Source organism: Panulirus ornatus, chromosome 20 (assembly GCF_036320965.1).
Source record: "Panulirus ornatus isolate Po-2019 chromosome 20, ASM3632096v1, whole genome shotgun sequence".
Classification (NCBI taxonomy): domain Eukaryota; kingdom Metazoa; phylum Arthropoda; class Malacostraca; order Decapoda; family Palinuridae; genus Panulirus; species Panulirus ornatus.
In genome coordinates this window covers 38,672,305-38,694,238 of record NC_092243.1, presented here as the reverse complement: position 1 = coordinate 38,694,238, position 21,934 = coordinate 38,672,305, and the positions used below count along the sequence as shown (strand labels likewise).

The 21,934-nt window shown below is 40.2% G+C and overlaps 1 protein-coding gene across 8 annotated transcripts in view; it reads right to left on the bottom strand.

The window, feature by feature from the left end:
* LOC139755950 (uncharacterized) overlaps nt 1-21,934 on the bottom strand; it is a 1,365,710-nt gene that overhangs the window by 43,732 nt on the left and 1,300,044 nt on the right. For 6 of the 8 annotated variants that reach the window (XM_071674739.1, XM_071674738.1, XM_071674744.1 and 3 more), the window contains one exon: nt 7,559-7,627. The exons of the other annotated variants lie outside the window; for them this stretch is intronic. In XM_071674739.1, coding sequence (XP_071530840.1) covers nt 7,559-7,627 — 69 coding nt within the window. The remainder of the gene's footprint in view (nt 1-7,558; nt 7,628-21,934) is intronic. 8 annotated transcript variants of the gene reach the window in all.

The following is a 21,934-nucleotide window of genomic DNA, read 5'->3' as shown; positions in this document are numbered from 1 at the left end:
TGAGAGGGTGAAGGCATGTACAGAGCATCAGATTGGGGAAGAGCAGTGTGGTTTCAGAAGTGGTAGAGGATGTGTGGATCAGGTGTTTGCTTTGAAGAATGTATGTGAGAAATACTTAGAAAAGCAAATGGATTTGTATGTAGCATTTATGGATCTGGAGAAGGCATATGATAGAGTTGATAGAGATGCTCTGTGGAAGGTATTAAGAATATATGGTGTGGGAGGAAAGTTGTTAGAAGCAGTGAAAAGTTTTTATCGAGGATGTAAGGCATGTGTACGTGTAGGAAGAGAGGAAAGTGATTGGTTCTCAGTGAATGTAGGTTTGCGGCAGGGGTGTGTGATGTCTCCATGGTTGTTTAATTTGTTTATGGATGGGGTTGTTAGGGAGGTAAATGCAAGAGTTTTGGAAAGAGGGGCAAGGATGAAGTCTGTTGAGGATGAGAGAGCTTGGGAAGTGAGTCAGTTGTTGTTCGCTGATGATACAGCGCTGGTGGCTGATTCATGTGAGAAACTGCAGAAGCTGGTGACTGAGTTTGGAAAAGTGTGTGGAAGAAGAAAGTTAAGAGTAAATGTGAATAAGAGCAAGGTTATTAGGTACAGTAGGGTTGAGGGTCAAGTCAATTGGGAGGTGAGTTTGAATGGAGAAAAACTGGAGGAAGTGAAGTGTTTTAGATATCTGGGAGTTGTTCTGGCAGCGGATGGAACCATGGAAGCGGAAGTGGATCATAGGGTGGGGGAGGGGGCGAAAATCCTGGGGGCCTTGAAGAATGTGTGGAAGTCGAGAACATTATCTCGGAAAGCAAAAATGGGTATGTTTGAAGGAATTGTGGTTCCAACAATGTTGTATGGTTGCGAGGCGTGGGCTATGGATAGAGTTGTGCGCAGGAGGATGGATGTGCTGGAAATGAGATGTTTGAGGACAATGTGTGGTGTGAGGTGGTTTGATCGAGTGAGTAACGTAAGGGTAAGAGAGATGTGTGGAAATAAAAAGAGCGTGGTTGAGAGAGCAGAAGAGGGTGTTTTGAAGTGGTTTGGGCACATGGAGAGGATGAGTGAGGAAAGATTGACCAAGAGGATATATGTGTCGGAGGTGGAGGGAACAAGGAGAAGAGGGAGACCAAATTGGAGGTGGAAAGATGGAGTGAAAAAGATTTTGTGAAAAAGATATATATATATATATATATATATATATATATATATATATATATATACACACACACACACCCATACACATACATATGCACATATACACACACACACACATACATATATATACATATGAAAAATGTAAGAAACAATTTAGAAAACTAAAACTTCTAGCTTGAAATGAAATGAGAAAATGAATGTCACATAATGGTTCAACCTCTGGCTATGGAAACAGGAAATGTATAATTTATTTACACAAACGTCAATAGTAGTTCTCATCAATTTAACCACTGTATCAATAAGCTTCAATGTCTAAGCTACATTTTTTTTTTTTTTCCAATTTCACTATTTTCTTGTCAGAGCACCATGTATGAAAACTCACTCCAGTAACACAACTATAAACATTTACTTCCCCTTTAATAAAATAATAATAATGATAATAATAATAATAATAATAATAATAATAATAATAATAATAATAATGGAGAAAAACTGGAGGAAGTGAAGTGTTTTAGATATCTGGGAGTGGATTTGGCAGCGGATGGAACCATGGAAGCGGAAGTGAGTCATAGGGTGGGGGAGGGGGCGAAAATTCTGGGAGCGTTGAAGAATGTGTGGAAGTCGAGAACATTATCTCGGAAAGCAAAAATGGGTATGTTTGAAGGAATAGTGGTTCCAACGATGTTGTATGGTTTTGAGGTGTGAGCTATGGATAGAGTTGTGCGCAGGAGGGTGGATGTGCTGGAAATGAGATGTTTGAGGACAATATGTGGTGTGAGGTTGTTTGATCGAGTAAGTAATAATAGGGTAAGAGAGATGTGCGGTAATAAAAAGAGTGTGGTTGAGAGAGCAGAAGAGGGTGTCTTGGAATGGTTTGGTCACATGGAGAGAATGAGTGAGGAGAGGTTGACAAAGAGGATATATGTGTCAGAGGTGGAGGGAAGAAGTGGGAGACCAAACTGGAGGTGGAAGGATGGAGTGAAAAAGATTTTGAGTGATTGGGGCCTGAACATGCAGGAGGGGGAAAGGCATGCAAGGAATAGAGTGAATTGGAACGATGTGGTATACCAGGGTCGACGTGCTGTCAGTGGATTGAACCAGGGCATGTAGAGCGTCTGGGGTAAACCATGGAAAGTTCTGTGGGGCCTGGATGTGGAAAAGGAGCTGTGGTTTCGGCGCATTATTACATGACAGCTAGAGACTGAGTGTGAACGAATGTGGCCTTTATTGTATTTTCCTAGCGCTACCTCACACACATGAGGGGGGAGGGGGTTGTTATTTCATGTGTGGTGGGGTGGCGATGGGAATTAATAAGGGCAGACAGTATGAATTATGTATATGTGTATATATGTATATGTCTGTGTGTGTATATATATGTGTATAGGTATGTATATTTGCCTGTGTGGACGTGTATGTATATACATGTGTATGTTGGTGGGTTGGGCCATTCTTTCGTCTGTTTCTTTGTGCTACCTCGCTAACGTGGGAGACAGCGACAAAGCAAAATAATGATAATAATAAAATAATAATAATAATAACAGTCCTTCCATCAATCTTATGCTCATAGAAGATGGTCTTCATTTTGGAATTAGATGTGGCGGGGATCTTTATAAAGGTGGCCATGTGAATAATATATAACTAAAAAATTTTGGCAACCACTGGTCTATCACCTCTGATGATGACCCTAATGAATTCCTCCATTTTTCACAGTTTCTTAGCCTGCCCAAATACCTAACATAACTTTTACTGGTTATCTGCTTATATCTTATTTTCATACACCAATTTTCCTCATTTTTTTATATCACTGTGCTTGGCATGCTTATGGCCTCTTGCAATCTTTTGATCAACATTTTTCCTTCTCCACTCTTTTCTCTTTGTAATACAATTTTTCGTCCCAAAATCATCATGTTACCCATCTATCTGCTGAATCCCCAAGTGTTCTTCCATCAACCTCCATGTCTCTGGCTCTGTCTAAAACCTCTTCTTTTGCCAGCAAGCACTGACTGTGGATGCTCTAATTTTCTATCTACAAAATCATAAATCTCCCTGTTTGCTCTTTCTCTGATAATGCTTATCACTCTCACTACAGCTTTATGCAAAAGTTTATTGTGTAACTCTTTATCAGGGACCCCAGGTCTCTGCTCCAATGCCTTGGTGTTGTATTCTGTTTCTTTTCATCAGTCCCAGATTTTGCTACTAATCCCTGACCTATTTCTCTGATGTTTTTCACTTGTGGCATCTTCTTTCCTCTGATTCCATTCCTTCTGAATCCCTTCAACTGATTCAGTTCTGTGTTCATGCCCTTTTGATTATATTCTTTAATTCCCTAATTTCCTCTTTCGCCTAATGACCCTTTTCATGAATCTTCATTTGATTCCTCAATTTCTTATTTTCTCCTCCAACAGCATTAACTTATGATCCTGTTTCTCATTAATTTCCCAGCGCCATGCTTTCAGATGTTTCATTCTTTATTTCTTCATTGCTTTTATCTCCATTTACTGAAAGCCCCACATACTCCTCTTTCACAAATCTCTTTCTTATGGATCCAGTCACCACTGGGTGGTCATGGTGATGGGTGGTCATCTAAATACATTTCTAATAAACAATACCAAAGTACCTCCCAAACTTGGCCCCGGATTTACAACTTAGTTAACTGGTTTTCAGGTTTTATATTTTCATTTAAGATGATATGTATCCTCACACAAAAATCTAAAACCTGTTTACTTATAAAGACGTGGAATTACAAAAAATAAAATCTTATCCAGAACACTAAATACTGGTCTGCTGGTAAACACACAGGAGCTGGGTGAGTTACCTATTATGAATAAACACCTTTTTTAGTTACTGTTGCACTTTACTATTAATTTTCTTCTATAAATTTCTTTACTCACTGTATGTAAGTTACTCACATTATCCCTTGGTTACATTCTTTATATAAATGATCACTGAAAAAATTCTACATTAATGAACTTGCCATCACTCCTTAAACATTCAATTTGAAGTAACTGTCCTTCTGACGCCCACAATGAAAAGAAATACTCTTGAAATATTTCATTTATGGGCCCCTCTACAATCTACTCCCTCCCCTTACTTGTACAAAAAGGCTGGAGATGCTGTAATCCATCCAGTTCTTGACCAAGGTGGGAGGCACATCTGTCTTCTGCTACTGCTGGCTGCTGTTGCTGCTGTATGTGTGTGTGTGTATGCATATGTGTGTGTGTGTTTGTGTGTGTGTGTGTGTGTGTAATTACCTATTTGTACTGTGTGGGGCCCCATCTCTTGTACCTTTTGTAATAACCAGATATTTTGCTACATCTGTCTTAACCACTTTCTCAGCTTCTATTGAAAGCCTCCAGTAACTCTGGTACTGTACTTCAAGAAGGACTGTTTACTGTCAAAGTCATCCAGTCGATTACGAAACTTAAGTCATTAGGTCACCCCTCTCTTCCCTCCTCCAAGGTGGACCGCTGTGTAATCCTCAACCTTTCATTGTAGCTCAGCTGCTCTTCTGTGGACCTCTCAATCATATCCTTGTACTTCTTTGGGTGTGGTGACCAGACTTAAAAAGCATAATCCAGCTTCAGTCCAATATATGTCATGAATAGCTTACCAAGCTATTGCACCACGTGATTACTGTGAGGCAGTTGGCACCTAAAGGGTGGGCTATTTTGATAACAGTTTCTTTCTCTGCATTTCAAAGCTTTGGAACTCTCTATGCTCTCATTCCCTTCCCAGTAACTATGACTTGGCACTTTTTAAAAGACCAGTTTTCCATTTCCATAAAAATTTGTAAATACTTTTCCTCATCTCTTATTTTTCTGTTTCATGAATCTCTCTTTATTTCAATTAAGGCCTGGGCTTGATGTGGACTTCTGTCTTTGACTGGAGCTTCTAACATAAAAAAAAAATTCCTTCATAGTCTTAACCTTAACATCTTAAGCCAAGAAACTTTTTACCTTTTTAACATTTCTCTAGATGTAAAGAGCTAGCAAAAAATTAGGTACAATGTAAACCCAAGGTTGTTCTCTTTCACACATTGGTTACAACAGCATATTTCTCACAACTAATAGCTATAATGTGGTCTTCTTTTGCTGAGCCCAATCCTCGTTACCTTACACAAACTTGGATTGAATCTCATCATCCATATATCAGACTAACTTTGGACTTTGTCCAGGTCCCCCTGTAAGCTGACACTATCATTTTCATTCCTCATTTCTCTCAAATGTTTAGGTATGAGTCTGGTCCTTCTAGCATTCCAATAACATACACCAAGAATAGCAGTTGGCCCGAGACTGGGCCTTGTGTTATACCACTAGTTACTACAGCCTATTTTGAGAATGTGACTCTTACCTACATACTTTATTTCCTTCCACATAGGTAACCCTTAATCCTTTCATTCCTCCCTGTAGGTCTAGCTTCTTTATAGGTCTTAAAAGGGGTAGAGCATCAAAGGCTTTCTAGAAGGCATTCAAGGAACACGCATTCTATTCATCCATCTCTTTGCTCTAAATCACTTAGTTGTACTGTTGAAGGAGTCTAACAGGTTCGTGATGCAGGACCTCTTTTCTCTGAAGCAGTATTGTCTCTCACTTGAGAAATTTCTTCTTTTCAAGTATTCATTCTTTTGTTTTTTTTTAATCTTTTGCAATATAATACAAACCACATTCATCAACAAAACAGGCCTGTGAGTCAGAGCAATTTCCTGGTCTCCTATTTCAAAGGTACGCATGACATCTGCCCCTTTTTCATCTTTGAAACCACCTCTTCTTCTAGTGTCCTTTTCACAGTACTTCAAGAAGCCTTGCAAGTGCCTCAGCACATTCCTTTAGCATGCCTATCAGGTCCATATGCCTTATATAAGTCAAACTCTTTAAATAAAATGATTGTATTATTTCTGTTAAATCTTTATACTTACCAAGAGTATTTCCTCATCCTAAGTTTCTAACACTGGTGTAGAATCATCCTCCAACATGAAAACATTTTCAAAATTGTCATCTAGCTCTTCACATACTTTGTGCTCTTCTTCAAGGTTTCTTGCCTCTGGGTCCCTAAGCCTGATGAGCTGTTCTTTAACTGAGAGTTTGCTTCTGATGAACTTTTGGAAGTTTTGGGTTGTCTTTTACTTTGTTCACAATACCTATTCAAAACCTTTCTCCTTACCTAACATTTCTCAGTTCTCACTCATCTGTAACTTTCTATATGTTTCTGCATGTGTGTATGGTTACAATTTTGGTGCTACAAGGTGAGAGTTTTACGCTCATGTTGCTCCTCCTTCTAGCCTTGTACATGTATTTTGCCTACTTTGATGTATTTATGCACACACACACACACACACACACACACACACACACACACACACAACACACACAACACACACACACACACACACACACACACACACAAACATACACACACACACACACACCCTAGCCTAAGCCATGTATTCATTGACTGACCAGCCCCAAAGGAAGGATGAACACCTGGGTGGGGTGTGTACAGACAGCTTTGCCTAGAATTTGAAACCAAGTGGGTTCAAGCTCGGGCTGATCCATGCTGATTCCTGGCCAATAATGCTAACCAGTACACTATGGAGGTTTGTACATGCATGTGTGTGTGTGTAATTATTTTTACCTATTTGTACATTATGGGAAGCTTTACACTCATAGGAACCCATCTCTTGTACTTTATGTGCCCTTAAAAAGAGTTTTAAATCTTTGTAAACTGCTGGCATTCACAGTCTTCTTGCTTAAGACTATTCCAACCATCCACTACCCTTACACTAAACCAGCATTTCTTTAAATCCTTCTTAAGCATCCTCTTTCTCAGCTTCTGATGATCTCAGGTAACTCAGGTACTGCATTTTGTGAAAAACTTTACAGTTAACATCATCCAGTTGATTCAAGAACACAAGGTCACCACTTTCTCTTTTCTAAGGTGGCAAGTTGTGTAGCCTTTCTTTCATGGTGTGTGTGTGTGTGTGAGTATAATTACCTATTTGAACTGTATGGGGGAGGGAGTTTAACACTCATGGTGTGTGTGTGTGTGTGTGTGTGTGTGTGTGTGTGTGTGTGTGTGTGTTAATTCGTAATTACCCTTGATTTACTCTTCTTCCCAAAGAGTTGCATGAAGAACAGAATAATCACTTAGTAAAACTGTTTGTTTTATGCTTCAACATATGAAAATTCAAATTTGCCTTTTGTGCTGCACAGTAAGAGCAATAAGAACAAGTATACGGCTTTTCTCCAGTGTGCCTACGAATATGCGTTCGTAAGTTTGTTTTCTGATTACTACTGTAGGAGCAATATGAACAAGAAAATGGCTTCTCTCCTGTATGCCTATACTGATGTGTCCTGAGATGGCTGGCATGTGTTGTAGTATAGGAACAATAGGAACACTGCAGAATCTTGCGTACAGGAAGTACTTGCGAGCGTCTTGTGGCATCACTCCCACCAGTCCTCTGACCGACAGTCTGCATCTCCACCTGTGGAGTGATGCTTATCATACTCTTCAGTGCCTTACAACAGCAGGAAAGATTAAAATATCTCATCTTATTTTGTGTAACAGCTTCATATAAAGAACACTATAATAAGATACAAGTTTCTTCCCTAACTCTAACACAGCTGAATTACATTATAATTCATCATAAAACCACCCCAATAAAAGTTTAAGCAGGATTTTCTCACAGGGAATTAGCATAAAGAAAGTCTTTACATTTTAAATCTAACATATCCATCTAAAGAATATCTAGTATCCAAAGACTGAAGCTGGGCATTCCTTCCATTATGTTACACATTTCTGGCCACTGCCTATTAACATGTTTTCTCTAGTTACTTAGAGATGGGTTTTCGTTAGGATATCATAGATTCAACAAATCAAGAACGAAAAATTTACAGTTATTCAACAAAACAAAATGCTCATCTCGGTCATAATTAATAATGTAGCTACTGATGAAAATTATGCCCTTATCCAGCTCCAAGCATAGCTTGTTATGCTGTTCAGTCCATCCATGTGCTTTTCAATCACTTTGCTGCTAACATTTTTATACTTATTTGCCTTTTCCTATGAAAGTGAGGTAATACCAGGACAAATACTCACATCCACTCTTTAGCTATCATGTATAATACACTGAAACCAAGGCCCCGTATCCACAGCTGAGCCGTACAAATCTTTCCATGGTTTCCCCTGATACCTTCATATGTGTCCATGTTCAGCTCACTGGTATCACAATGCCCTGTGTTCCACATCACACCAATTTGCTCTAATTCATGCATGCCTCAAACCTTCCTGCATAATTAGGCTCCATTTACTCAAAGTGCCTTACACTCCTTCCTTCCATCTCATCCTTGATCTCCCCACTCATCCTTGTTCCCTCCACTTCAGCCATACATATTCTCTTAGTCAGTCCTCATTTATCCTGTCCATGTGTCCAGATCATTTCCGTACACCCTGCTCAGCTCTTTCAAACATAATCTACTCATTACCACACTTCTCTTTAACAATGTCACTCCTTACTTGATCAGTCCTCCACCTTTGTCTGTACTTTTGCATTTAGGGCCCACAACTTGCATATCCATGCTACACCTTAGGACTACAATACTATTAAATATACCCATCTTTGCCCTCATAGTCAGTGACCTCTCTTTCCTCCACATTTCTCAATTCACCCATGAAGTTTGACCCCTCACCCACCTTATGGTTCATTTGTACTTTCATAATTCCAATCACTGCCATGTTCATTCCCAGGTACCCAAATGCCTGACTTCCTCCAAGTTCACTCCATTCAAACTCATATTTAATGCAACTTGTCTCTTCCCTGCTAAACCTCATTACCTTACTTTACTCATTTCAATTCTCAACTTCCTTCTTTCACACACTTTTCAAAACTTAGACAAATACTCACATCCAAATGAGTTTGCTACCAGAGCCATGACATAAGCAAACAGCAACTGACTCATCTCCCATACCCCCTCACCTAAAACAGACTACAAACCTACCCCTCTCTCTAAGACACTCACATTTACCTCCCTTATCTATACATTAATGAAAAGAATAACAATCCAGGTGATGTCACACACCTTTGATGTAGAACCACCTTCACCTGGAACCATTCACCCTAATCTCTTGACTGATTTGCTTGATAAAAGCTCCTCACTGCTTCTATAGCTTTCTTCTGGTACCATATATCAGGCTCCTTCCACAAAGTATCAGTCGCACACAAATCCTTCTCTTTCACTAAAAATTTATCACAAGGATTCCTAAAATCACAGCCCTGGTCCATATTTTCTCTTACACAACTGTGAAGCCACATTATTCCTTCCCAATCTGATCTGTGCATTTCACCATTCTCTCACTCTCCACTCCCTTGTGTAACTTCCCAGGTATACTAAACATTCTTGTATCTCTGTAATTTGAATGTTTACTTCTGTCCAAATGCCCTGATATAATGGTAATATATTGACATTCCATCAATCCCAAGGCACTTCACCTTGTGCTCTCCATATAATGAAAATTGACTATGCAACAAAATTATCTCCCCATTTCTTGAAAAATAAACTGCAATCTGACCCACTCCAACCAGCCCTTTGCAACATTTCATCTTACAAAACACTCACTACCTTTTCTCTTCCAATCAAACCATTTATTGTGACTCTCTCACTTCATGTGACTTTCTTGCTCCATGTCCCAAACACCCCCTTAGCTGCTACTATAACATTGAGCACATTAAAGTCCTCCAAAATATTAATTCTATCTCCTCTTCAACTTTTCTTTGCCTGTTACCACTTTCCCATCTGCTTCCCTCACTGCTGCTCCTCTTTGTTCTCTTATTCTCCTCCTCACATTACTGACATTCACATTCCTTTATCCTTCCTGAAGTTTGCTGATACTCTCTTACCCGATCTCTTATTAGCCCTCTTATTTTTTCTAACTCCACCTTCCTCTTGACCTACTGCCACTTCCCTTTTGTATGTTTCAAAATCCCCAGCTTTCTTTTTCTATAAGCAATGACCATCTACCTCATTTTCTTCTTTCACTAGCATCTCAACTTCCTTATCCCACATATCACTACCTTTTCTCACGTGCCCACATCACACTTCCCATGTGCCACACTTTAGCACATGTAAACACTGCTCCCCTAGATACCTCCCATTCTTTGCACATTCAAGTTTTGTTTACTCTCACCATTTGCCATTCTTCACCTAATCTCTCCTGGTATCTCCTCACACAATCCTCTTTTCCAAACTCACTCCCTTCACCATTCTCTTCCTACCCATATCATTTTCTATTTTCCTAAAGCCTCTACAAATTTACATCCTTGCCTCCACCATTAAAGGATCTGACATCCCACCAGCTTCCCCTCTTAGCACATTTACATCTATAAGATTCTCCTTAGCATGCCTGCTCAACCACATACACTGAAGTATGTCCCACTTCTAAAATCAGGTATTCCAAATCAACAGTCCTTTTTCAACACAACTCCATGAATTTTTCACAATTTTCATTTACACTGGGTAACCCATGTACCCTAATCATAACCGCAACTGCATTTTAATCATCCATCACAAATCCTAAACCCCCTTGTGTCAAAATTGCTGACAAACTCAGCAATATGCATCTCTTGATAACAGGTACATATGCACTAAAAATCACCCACCTTTTGCAATTCACTCTAATTTTCATCCACAATAGTCTGAAGGTCACTCTCTGATCTGGCTTCCTACTTTCCTTTAACATTTTGGCCTGCAACTTTCGTAAGTAACATTCCATAGTCTACTTTGTCAAATGCATTTATCTAAAAAAAAGTATCAAATCTCTTCCTTCTCATTAGAGTTTCATATGTGCCATTACAGGGAGCAAGTGGTTGTGTCGCTCTACTTTTACCTGGTACAAATCTGTGGTGCTGGCCATCATTTCTTTGTGCACTATTGATAAGTATGCCATTATATGTATATCTGCTCTTTTGAATCAGTCTATAGCTTGTCTCAAAAGCATTATGAGAAGCTTGTCTTTCATAAAAATACTGTTGCATTTCCAACAGGCTCTAATACTGGGTTCTCTTTCAGTCGATCAATTGGTTCAATTATATCTCTTTCTGATAAATCTACATCTGTAAGTATATGTTCATCACAGTCATTAAACATTTCCACATCAATCTTTTTTGTTCTCTTTGAACTAAATACTAACTTGTATCAGTCAATTAACACTTGGCAGATTCTTTCAGGGTGATTCACTTAAGTGTTACCTGTTTAAAAATGTCCAAGCTCTAAACTTTTTATTCTTTTCTTTGTTCACTTGTGCAAAGAGGGCTTTTGGTTTGAGATCCAAGCTTTGAATCATTTACTCTTCATTCAATCTTTGTACCCTTCTATGTAACTCTATTATTTCTGTCAGCATATTCTATTTTTTCTCTATTTGTTCTGCCTTATCTCTGCTTGTTGCATACTTTAATTTTCTTCCATTCCTTTCTTCTATTTATCCATTCTTTTCTATCTCTTGGTGTCCTTCTTTTCACACTATCATATTTTCTTTCATGTAGCTCTAATTCTGGAATCATGTGAATTACACATTGGTAGAAAATTGCTGTATGTATACATGTCTTAGCATTATTACTATTGAGAAATTAATTTCTTTTTGTATCAACTACATCTCATTTGCTACATCCTATTTCATTTCAGTAGTGTATATACTGAAGTTGTTTGTAATGCTTATGCCTTCTTTTATTTCATTCTGAAGGTCTTTGTCTATTTCAGTAGACACTTCTATGATGTTATGAACGTAGATATTCATTTTATGACTTCAAGATCTGTGATGAAAGCTTTGTCATTTTTAAAGAGGGGAATGTAGGGTGGAGGTGATGAAAGGGAGGGGGAAGAGAAGGTCAGTGGAAGTAGGAGGAAAAGGCAGGGGAGGGGGGAGGTAGGGGTAACTACCTACCTACAAGTATCTACAACAAGATTTTGCTACAGTGGCTCAGCTAGTTTGGGGCACTCACTGCACTACTTGCTTCTTTTACTAATCTTGTTTCACCCAATTGTCATCCCACTACTCGTCTGCCTTGTTTATTGTATGATGCTATCTGTCTTGGTGGCTATGCATCTGGCATACTTGTGAATTCAAGTTTCATTCAGTATTGTCTTTAATCAAGAATTTAGCGTTCTTTTAAATGTTTCTGTGGTTGCAACATATTTCTCAATCCTCTTGGTATGGCATTGAACAATCATTCCAGGTTCCTTGCTGGACATTTAATTATCTTTATCTGATATCTTTTTATTATATTTCATTTGATTTGATGGTTCTATATTTATCTTGCTGAGTTTCAGAATGTGTGTAGCTTTTTAAACCTTCTTCTTGTTGCCAAAATTACATTATCATATAACTTTCTCTATGCCTTTCTAAACCATACAGTTGAAGTTCTTGAAATCTTTCATGGTGGTTCATACGCCGTAGTCCACTGATCTTACTTGTAAATTATTTTTGAATTCTATCTTTTTCATTTACTATGATCTACTTAACTGAAGACCATACACCACAATAACAATCCCTATTACTTTGAAGGAATAGTAGTTCCAACAATATTATATGGTTGTGAGGCATGGGCTATAGATAGGGTTGTACATAGGAGGGTGGAGGTGTTGGAAATGAGATGATTGAGGACAATATGTGGTAAGAGGTGGTTTGATTGAGTAAGTAATGAAAGGGTAAGAATGATGTGTGGAAATAAAAAAAAGTCTGGTTGAGAGGGCAGAAGAGAGTGTGTTAAATTGGTGTGGACATAAGGAGAGAATGAGTGAGAAAAGGTTGACAAAGACAATATATGTGTCAGAGGTAGAAGGAACAAGAAGCGGGAGACCAAATTGGAGGTGGAAGGATGGAGCGAAAAAGATTTTGAGTGATCAGGGCCTGCACATACGGGAGGGTGAATGGTGTGCAAGGAATAGAGTGAACTGGAATGATGAGGTATACTGGGGTCAATGTTATGTCAGTGGTGGACTGAACCAGGGCATGTGAAATGTTTAGGGTAAACCATGGAAAGGTCTGTGGGAGCTGTGGTTCTGGTGCATTACACATGACAGCTGGAGGCTGATTGTGAACAAATTGACCTTTTTTGTCTATTTTCCTGGCGCTACCTTGCTGAAGCAGGCGGTAGCGATGCTGTTTCCTGTGGGGTAGGGTAGTGCCAGGAATGGGTGAAGGCAAGCGAGTATGAATATATGTACATATGTATATATGTATGTATGTATATGTTGATAAGTATATGTATGTATGTGTACATATATGGGCATTTATGTATATATATGTTTATATGAGTGAATAGGCCATTCTTCCTCTGTTTCCTGGCGCAACCTTGCTGATGCAGGAAACAGCGATTAAGTATAATAATAATAATGAAATATATACATATTTCAGTTTCTAAAAGGGGAAACAGAAGGAGTCAAGCGGGGAGTTCTCATCCTCCTTGAAGGCTCAGATTGGGGTGTCTGAATGTGTGTGGATGTAACAAAAACAGGAAGAAAGGAGAGATAGGTAGTATGTTTGAGGAAGGAAACCTGGATGTTCTGGCTTAGAGGGGGAAGCTCAAGAGTAAAGGAGAAGAATGGTTTGGAAAAGTCTTGGGAGTAAAGTCAAGGGTTGGTGAGAGGACAAGAGCTATGGAAGTAGTAACACTACTACCAAAGCAGGAGTTGTGGGAGTGTGTGATGGAGTGTAAGAAAGTAAATTCTAGATTGATGTGGGTAAAACTGAAAGTGGATGGAGAGAGATGGGTGATTGTTGGTGCTTATGCACCTGGTCATGAGAAGAAAGATCATGAGAGGCAAGTGTTTTGGGAACAACTGAGTGAGTGTTTCAGCAGCTTTGGTGCACGAGACTGGGTATCAGTGATGGGTAATTTAAATGTGATGGTGAGTAATGTGGCAGCTGAGGCTACAATTGGTGTACATGAGGTATTCAGTGTTGTGAATGGAAATGGTGAAGAGCTTATGGATTTGTGTGCTGAAAAAAAGACTAGTGATTGGGAATACCTGGTTTAAAAAGAATAGGAGAGATGGTCAAAGAGCATTATTGGATTACGTGTTAATTGATAGACTTGTAAAAGAGAGATTTTTGGATGTTAATGCACTGAGAGGGGCAGCTGGAGGGATGTCTGACCACTATCTTGTGGAGGTGAGGGTGAAGATTTGTAGAGGTTTTCAAAAACAGAGAGAATGTTGGGGAAAAGAGAGTGGTGAGAGTAAGGACACTTGTGTGAGGAAGAACCAAGAGAAGTTGAATGTAGAATGGCAAAAGGTGAGAGCAAATGTGAGGGGAGTGGATGAGGAATGGAATGTATTTTGGGAAGCAGTGATGGCATGTGCAAAAGATGCATGTGGCATGAGGAAGGTGGGAGGTGGGCAGATTAGCAAGGATAGTGAGTAGTGGGATGAAGTAAAGTTGTCAGTGAAAGAGAAAATAGAGCAGTTTGGACAATACTTACAAGGAAGGAGTGCAAATGACTGGAAGATATAAAAGAGGAAGTGGCAGGAAGTCAAGAGAAAGGTTGAAAAAGAGGGCAAATGAGAGTTGGGATGAGAGAGTATCGCTAATTTTTAGGAAGAAAAAAAAATGTTTTGGAAGGAGGTAAATAATGTGTATAACACAAGAAAACAAATGGGAAACATTGGTGAAGGGGACATGGAGGGAAGTAATACTAGGTATGGATGAAGTGAGAAGGAGATGGTGAGTATTTTGAGGGTTTGTTAAATGTGTTTGACGACAGAGTGGCAGATGTAGGGTGTTTTGGTTGGGGTGGTATGTGAAGTGAGAGGGTCAGGGAGAATGGATTGGTTAAGAGAGAAGAGGTAGTAAAAGCTTTGTGGAGGATAAAATCTGGCAAGGCAGAGGGTTTGGATGGCATTACAATAGAATTTATTATGCAAGGAGGTGACTGTGTTGTTGACTGTATGGTAAGGATATTCAATGTATGTATGGATCAGGGTGAAGTCCCTGAGGATTGGTGGAATGCATGCATAGTGCCATTGTACAAAGGCAAAGAGGTAAAAGTGAGTGTTCAAACTGCAGGGGCATAAGTTTGTTGAGTATTACTGGGAAATTCTATAGGAGGGTAGTGATTATGAGGGTGAAGGCTTGTACAGAGCATCAGAATGGGGAGGAGCAGTGTGGTTTCAAAAGTGGTAGAGGATGTGTGGACCAGGTGTTTGCTTTGAAGAATGTGTGAGAGAAATACTTAGAAAAACAGATGGATTTGTATGTAGCATTTATGGATCTGGAGAAGGATACGGTTGATAGAAATGCTTTTTGGAAGGTCTTAAGGGTATATGGTGTGGGAGGTATGCTGCTAAAAGCAGTGAAGTTATTATCAAGGATGTAAGGCATGTTTACGAGTGAGATGAGAGAAGAGTGATTGGTTCCCAGTGAATGTCGGTCTGCGGCAGGGGCGTGTGAGGTCCCCATGGTTGTTTAATTTGTTTATGGATGGGGTGGTTAGGGAGGTAAATGCAAGAGTTTTGGAGATAGGGCTAGTATTTAGTCTGTTGGGAATGAGAGGGGACTGCAGAGGTTGGTGACTGTTTGGAAAAGTGTGTAAGACAAAGTTGAAAGTAAATGTGAATAAGAGCAAGGTTATTCGATTCAACAGGGTTGAGGGACAAGCTAGTTGTGATGTAAGTTTGAATAGAGAAAAATTAAGGAAAAGAAGTGTTTTGATATCTGGGAGTGGACTCAGCAGTGAAAAGAACCATGGAAGCGGAAGGGAGTCACAGGGTGGGGGGAGGGGGCAAAGGTCCTAAGCGCAATGTGGAGTGTGTGGAAGTTGAGAACGTTATCTCACAGAGCAAAAATGGGTATGTTTGAAGGAATGGTAGTTCCAACAATATCATATGGTTGTGAGGCATGGGGCTATAGATAAGGTTGTATGGAGGAGGGTGGAAGTGTTGGAAATGAAATGTTTCAGGACAATATGTGGTGAGGTGGTTTGATTGAGTGAGTAATGAAAGGGTGAGCGAGAAGTGTGGTGATAAAAAAAGTGATTGAGAGAGCAGAAGAGAGTATGTTGAAAAGGTTTGGACATATGGAGAGAATGAGCAAGGAAAGGTTGACAAAGAGGTAGAGGGAACAAGGAGTAGTGGGGGACCAATCTGGAGGTAGAAAGATGAAGTGAAAAAGATTCTGAGCGATCTGGGCCTGAACATAGAGGAGGGTGAGAGGCATGCGAGGAATAAAGTGAATTGAAATGATGTGGTATACGGAGGGTCGACATGCTGTCAAGGGATTGAACCAGGTCATATGAAACTTCCAGGATAAACCATGGAAAGGTCTGTGGGGCCCAGATGTGTGAATAGGGATCTATGGTTTTGATGCATTACACATGACAGCTAGAGACTGAGTATGAATGAATGTGGCTTTTTTTGTCTGTTTTCCTGGTACTACCTAACTGAAGCACAGGATAGAGATATTGTTACTTGTGGGGCGGGGTACCCCCAAGAATGGATGAAGGCAAGCAAGTAAGAATATGTCCATGTGAATATATGTATATGTCTGTGTATGTGTATGTATATGTCTGTATATATGTATATGAAGGCTCAGACTGGGGTGTCTAAATAAGTGTGAATGTAACCAAGATGAGAAAAAAGGAGAGATAGGTAGTTTGAGGAAAGGAACCTGGATGTTTTGGCTCTGAGTGAAACGAAGCTCAAGGGAAAAGAAGAGTGGTTTGGGAATGTTTGGGGAGTAAAGTCAGAAGTTGGTGAGAGGACAAGAGCAAAGGAAGGAGTAGCACTACTCCTGAAACAGGAGTTGTGGGAGTATAAGATAGAGTGTAACAAAGTAAACTCTAGACTGATATGGGTAAAACTGAAAGTGGATGGAGGGAGAACCCACCCACATACACATGTATATACATACACGTCCACACATGCACATATACATACCTATACATCTCAACGTATACATATAAATACATACACAGACCTATACATATATACACATGTACATAATTCATACTTGCTGCCTTTATTTGTTCCCGTCGCAACCCAACCACACATGAAATGACAACCCACTCCCACCTCATGCATGCGAGGCAGTGCTAGGAAAAGACAACAAAGGCCACATTCATTCACACTCACTCTCTAGCTGTCATGTATAATGCACCAAAACCATAGCTCCCGTTCCACATCTAGGCCTCACGAAGTTTTCCATGGTTTACACCAGATGCTTCACATGCCCTGGTTCAATCCATTGACAGCATATTGACCCCATTATACCACATCATTCCAATTCACACTATTCCTTGCATGCCTTTCATCCTCCTGCATGTTCAGGCCCCAGTCGCTCAAAATCTTTTTAACTCCATCTTTCCACCTCCAATTTGGTCTCTCACTTCTCGTTCCCTCCACCTCTGACACACATCCTATTGGTCAATCTTTCCTGACTCATTCTCTTCATATGACCAAACCATTTCAAAACACCCTCTTCTGCTCTCTCAACCACACTCTTTTTATTACCACACATCTCTCTTACCCTATCATTACTTACTCGATCAAACCGCCTCACACCACATATTGTCCTCAAACATCTCATTTCCAGCACATCCACCCTCCTCTCCATAACTCTATCCATAGCCCACGCCTCGCAACCATATAACATTGTTGGAACCACTATTCCTTCAAACATACCCATTTTTGCATTCCGAGATAATGTTCTCGACTTTCACACATTCTTCAATGTTCCTAGAACTTTCACCCCCTCCCCCACACTATGATTCACTTCTGCTTCCATGGTTCCATCTTCTGCCAAGTCCACTCCCATGTATCTAAAACACATCAAATAAAACACATCAAATATCCTTACCAACCAGTCGACAACACAGTTACCCCCTTTATTGATGAATTCCAATGCAATACCATCCAAACCCGCCATCTTGCCAGCCTTCATCTTCATCTTCATATATATATATATGTTTGCTGATGATACAGCACTGGTGGCTGATTCATAAGAGAAACTGCAGAAGCTGGAGACTGAGTTTGGTAAAGTGTGTGAAAGAAGAAAGTTAAGAGTAAATGTGAATAAGAGCAAGGTAATTAGGTACAGTAGGGTTGAGGGTCAAGTCAATTGGGAGGTAAGTTTGAATGGAGAAAAACTGGAGGAAGTAAAGTGTTTTAGATATCTGGGAGTGGATATGGCAGCGGATGGAACCATGGAAGCGGAAGTGGATCATAGGGTGGGGGAGGGGGCGAAAATTCTGGGAGCCTTGAAGAATGTGTGAAAGTCGAGAACATTATCTCGGAAAGCAAAAATGGGTATGTTTGAAGGAATAGTGGTTCCAACAATGTTGTATGGTTGCGAGGTGTGGGCTATGGATAGAGTTGTGCACAGGAGGATGGATGTGCTGGAAATGAGATGTTTGAGGACAATGTGTGGTGTGAGGTGATTTGATCGAGTAAGTAATGTAAGGGTAAGAGAGATGTGTGGAAATAAAAAGAGCGTGGTTGAGAGAGCAGAAGAGAGGGTTTTGAAATGGTTTGGGCACATGGAGAGAATGAGTGAGGAAAGATTGACCAATAGGATATATGTGTCGGAGGTGGAGGGAACGAGGAGAAGTGGGAGACCAAATTAGAGGTGGAAAGATGGAGTGAAAAAGATTTTGTGTGATCGGGGCCTGAACATGCAGGAGGGTGAAAGGAGGGCAAGGAATAGAGTGAATTGGATCGATGTGGTATACCGGGGTTGACGTGCTGTCAGTGGATTGAAGCAGGGCATGTGAAGCGTCTCGGGTAAACCATGGAAAGTTGTGTAGGTATGTATATTTGCGTGTGTGGACGCATGTATATACATGTGTATGAGGGAGGGTTGGGCCATTTCTTTCGTCTGTTTCCTTGCGCTACCTCGCAAACGCGGGAGACAGCGACAAAGCAAAAAAAAAAAAAAAAAAATATATATATATATATATATATATATATATATATATATATATCCCTGGGGATAGGGGAGAAAGAATACTTCCCACGTATTCCCTGCGTGTCGTAGAAGGCGACTAAAGGGGAAGGGAGCGGGTGGCTGGAAATCCTCCCCTCTCATTTTTTTTTTAATTTTCCTAAAGGAGGAACTGAGAAGGGGGCCAGGTGAAGATTTTCCCTCTAAGGCCCAGTCCTCTGTTCTTAGCGCTACCTCGCAAACGCGGGAAATGGCGAATAGTACGAAAAAATATATATATATATATATATATATATATATATATATATATATATATATATATATATATTATCCCTGGGGATAGGGGATTAAGAATACTTCCCACGTATTCCCTGCGTGTCGTAGAAGGCGACTAAAAGGGGAGGGAGCGGGGGGCTGGAAATCCTCCCCTCTCGTTTTTTTTTTAATTTTCCAAGGGAAGGAACAGAGGGGGCCTGGTGAGGATATTCCAAAAAAGGCCCAGTCCTCTGTTCTTGGCGCTACCTCGCTAACGCGGGAAATGGCGAAGGGTTTGAAAGAAAGAAAAGATATATATATATATATATATATATATATATATATATATATATATATATATATATATATATATATATATATATAAAGAGACAGGAGGTCATGAAAAAGGTGCAAGAGGTGAAAAAGAGGGCAAATGAGAGTTGGGGTGAGAGAGTATCATTAAATTTTAGGGAGAATAAAAAGATGTTCTGGAAGGAGGTAAATAAAGTGCGTAAGACAAGGGAGTAAATGGGAACTTCAGTGAAGGGGGCTAATGAGGAGGTGATAACAAGTAGTGGTGACGTGAGAAGGAGATGGAGTGAGTATTTTGAAGGTTTTGTTGAATGTGTTTGATGATAGAGTGGCAGATATAGGGTGATTTGGTCGAGGTGGTGTGCAAAGTGAGAGGGTTAGGGAAAATGATTTGGTAAACAGAGAAGAGGTAGTAAAAGCTTTGCGGATGATGAAAGCCGGCAAGGCAGCAGGTTTGGATGGTACTGCAGTGGAATTTATTAAAAAAGGGGGTGACTGTATTGTTGACTGATTGGTAAGGTTATTCAATGTATGTATGATTCATGGGGAGGTGCCTGAGGATTGGCGGAATGCTTGCATAGTGCTATTGTACAAAGGCAAAGGGGATAAGAGTGAGTGCTCAAATTACAGAGGTATAAGTTTGTTGAGTATTCCTGGGAAATTATATGGGAGGGTATTGATTGAGAGAGTGAAGGCATGTACAGAGCATCAGATTGGGGAAGAGCAGTGTGGTTTCAGAAGTGGTAGAGGATGTGTGGATCAGGTGTTTGCTTTGAAGAATGTATGTGAGTAATACTTAGAAAAGCAAATGGATTTGTATGTAGCATTTATGGATCTGGAGAAGGCATATGATAGAGTTGATAGAGATGCTCTGTGGAAGGTATTAAGAATATATGGTGTTTGAGGCAAGTTGTCAGAGGCAGTGAAAAGTTTTTATCGAGGATGTAAGGCATGTGTACGTGTAGGAAGGGACGAAAGTGATTGGTTCTCAGTGAATGTAAGTTTGCGGCAGGGGTGTGTGATGTCTCCATGGTTGTTTAATATTTATAGATGGGGTTGTTAGGGAGGTGAATGCAAGAGTTTTGGAAAGAGGGGCAAGTATGCAGTCAGTTGTGGATAAGAGAGCTTGGGAAATGAGTCAGTTGTTGTTCGCTAATGATACAGCACTGGTGGCTGATTCATGTGAGAAACTGAAGAAGCTGGTGACTGAGTTTGGTAAAGTGTGTGAAAGAAGAAAGTTAATAGTAAATGTGAATAAGAGCAAGGTTTTTAGGTACAGTAGAGTTGAGGGTCAAGTCAATTGGGAGGTAAGTTTGAATGGAGAAAAACTAGAGGAAGTAAAGTGTTTTAGATATCTGGGAGTGGATTTGGCAGCGGATGAAACCATGGAAGCGGAAGTGAATCATAGAGTGGAGGAGAAGGCGAAAATTCTGTGAGCCTTGAAGAATGTTCAGAAGTCGAGAACATTATCTTGGAAAGCAAAAATGGGTATGTTTGAAGGAATAGTGGTTCCAATAATGTTGTATGGTTGTGAGGCATGGGCTATGGATAGAGTTGTGCGCAGGAGAGTGGATGTGCTGGAAATGAGATGTTTGAGGACAATATGTGGTGTGAGGTGGTTTGATCGAGTAAGTAATGTAAGGGTGAGAGAGATGTGTGGAAATAAAAAGAGTGTGGTTGAGAGAGCAGGAGAGGGTGTTCTGAAATGGTTTGGTCACATGGAGAGAATGAGTGGGGAAAGATTGACCAAGAGGATATATGTGTCAGAGGTGGAGGGAACGAGGAGAAGTGGGAGACCAAATTGGAGGTGGAAAGGTGGAGTGACAAAGATTTTGAGTGATCGGGGCCTGAACATGCAGGAGGGTGAAAGGCGTGCAAGGAATAGAGTGAATTGGAACGATGTGGTATACCGGGGTCGACATGCTGTCAATGGATTGAGCCAGGGCATGTGAAGCGTCTGGAGTAAACCATGCAAAGTGTGTGGGGCCTGGATGTGGAAAGGGAGCTGTGGTTTCGGTGCATTATTACATGACAGCTAGAGACTGAGTTTGAACGAATGGGGCCTTTGGTGTTTTTCCTAGCGCTACCTCGCACACATGAGGGGGGAGGGGGTTGTTATTCCATGTGTGGCGAGGTGGCGATGGGAACAAATAAAGGCAGACAGTATGAATTATGTACATCTGTATTTATGTATATGTCTGTGTGTGTATATATATGTGTACACTGAGATGTATAGATATGTATATTGTGCATCGGTGGACATGTATGTATATACATGTGTATGTGGGCGGGTTGG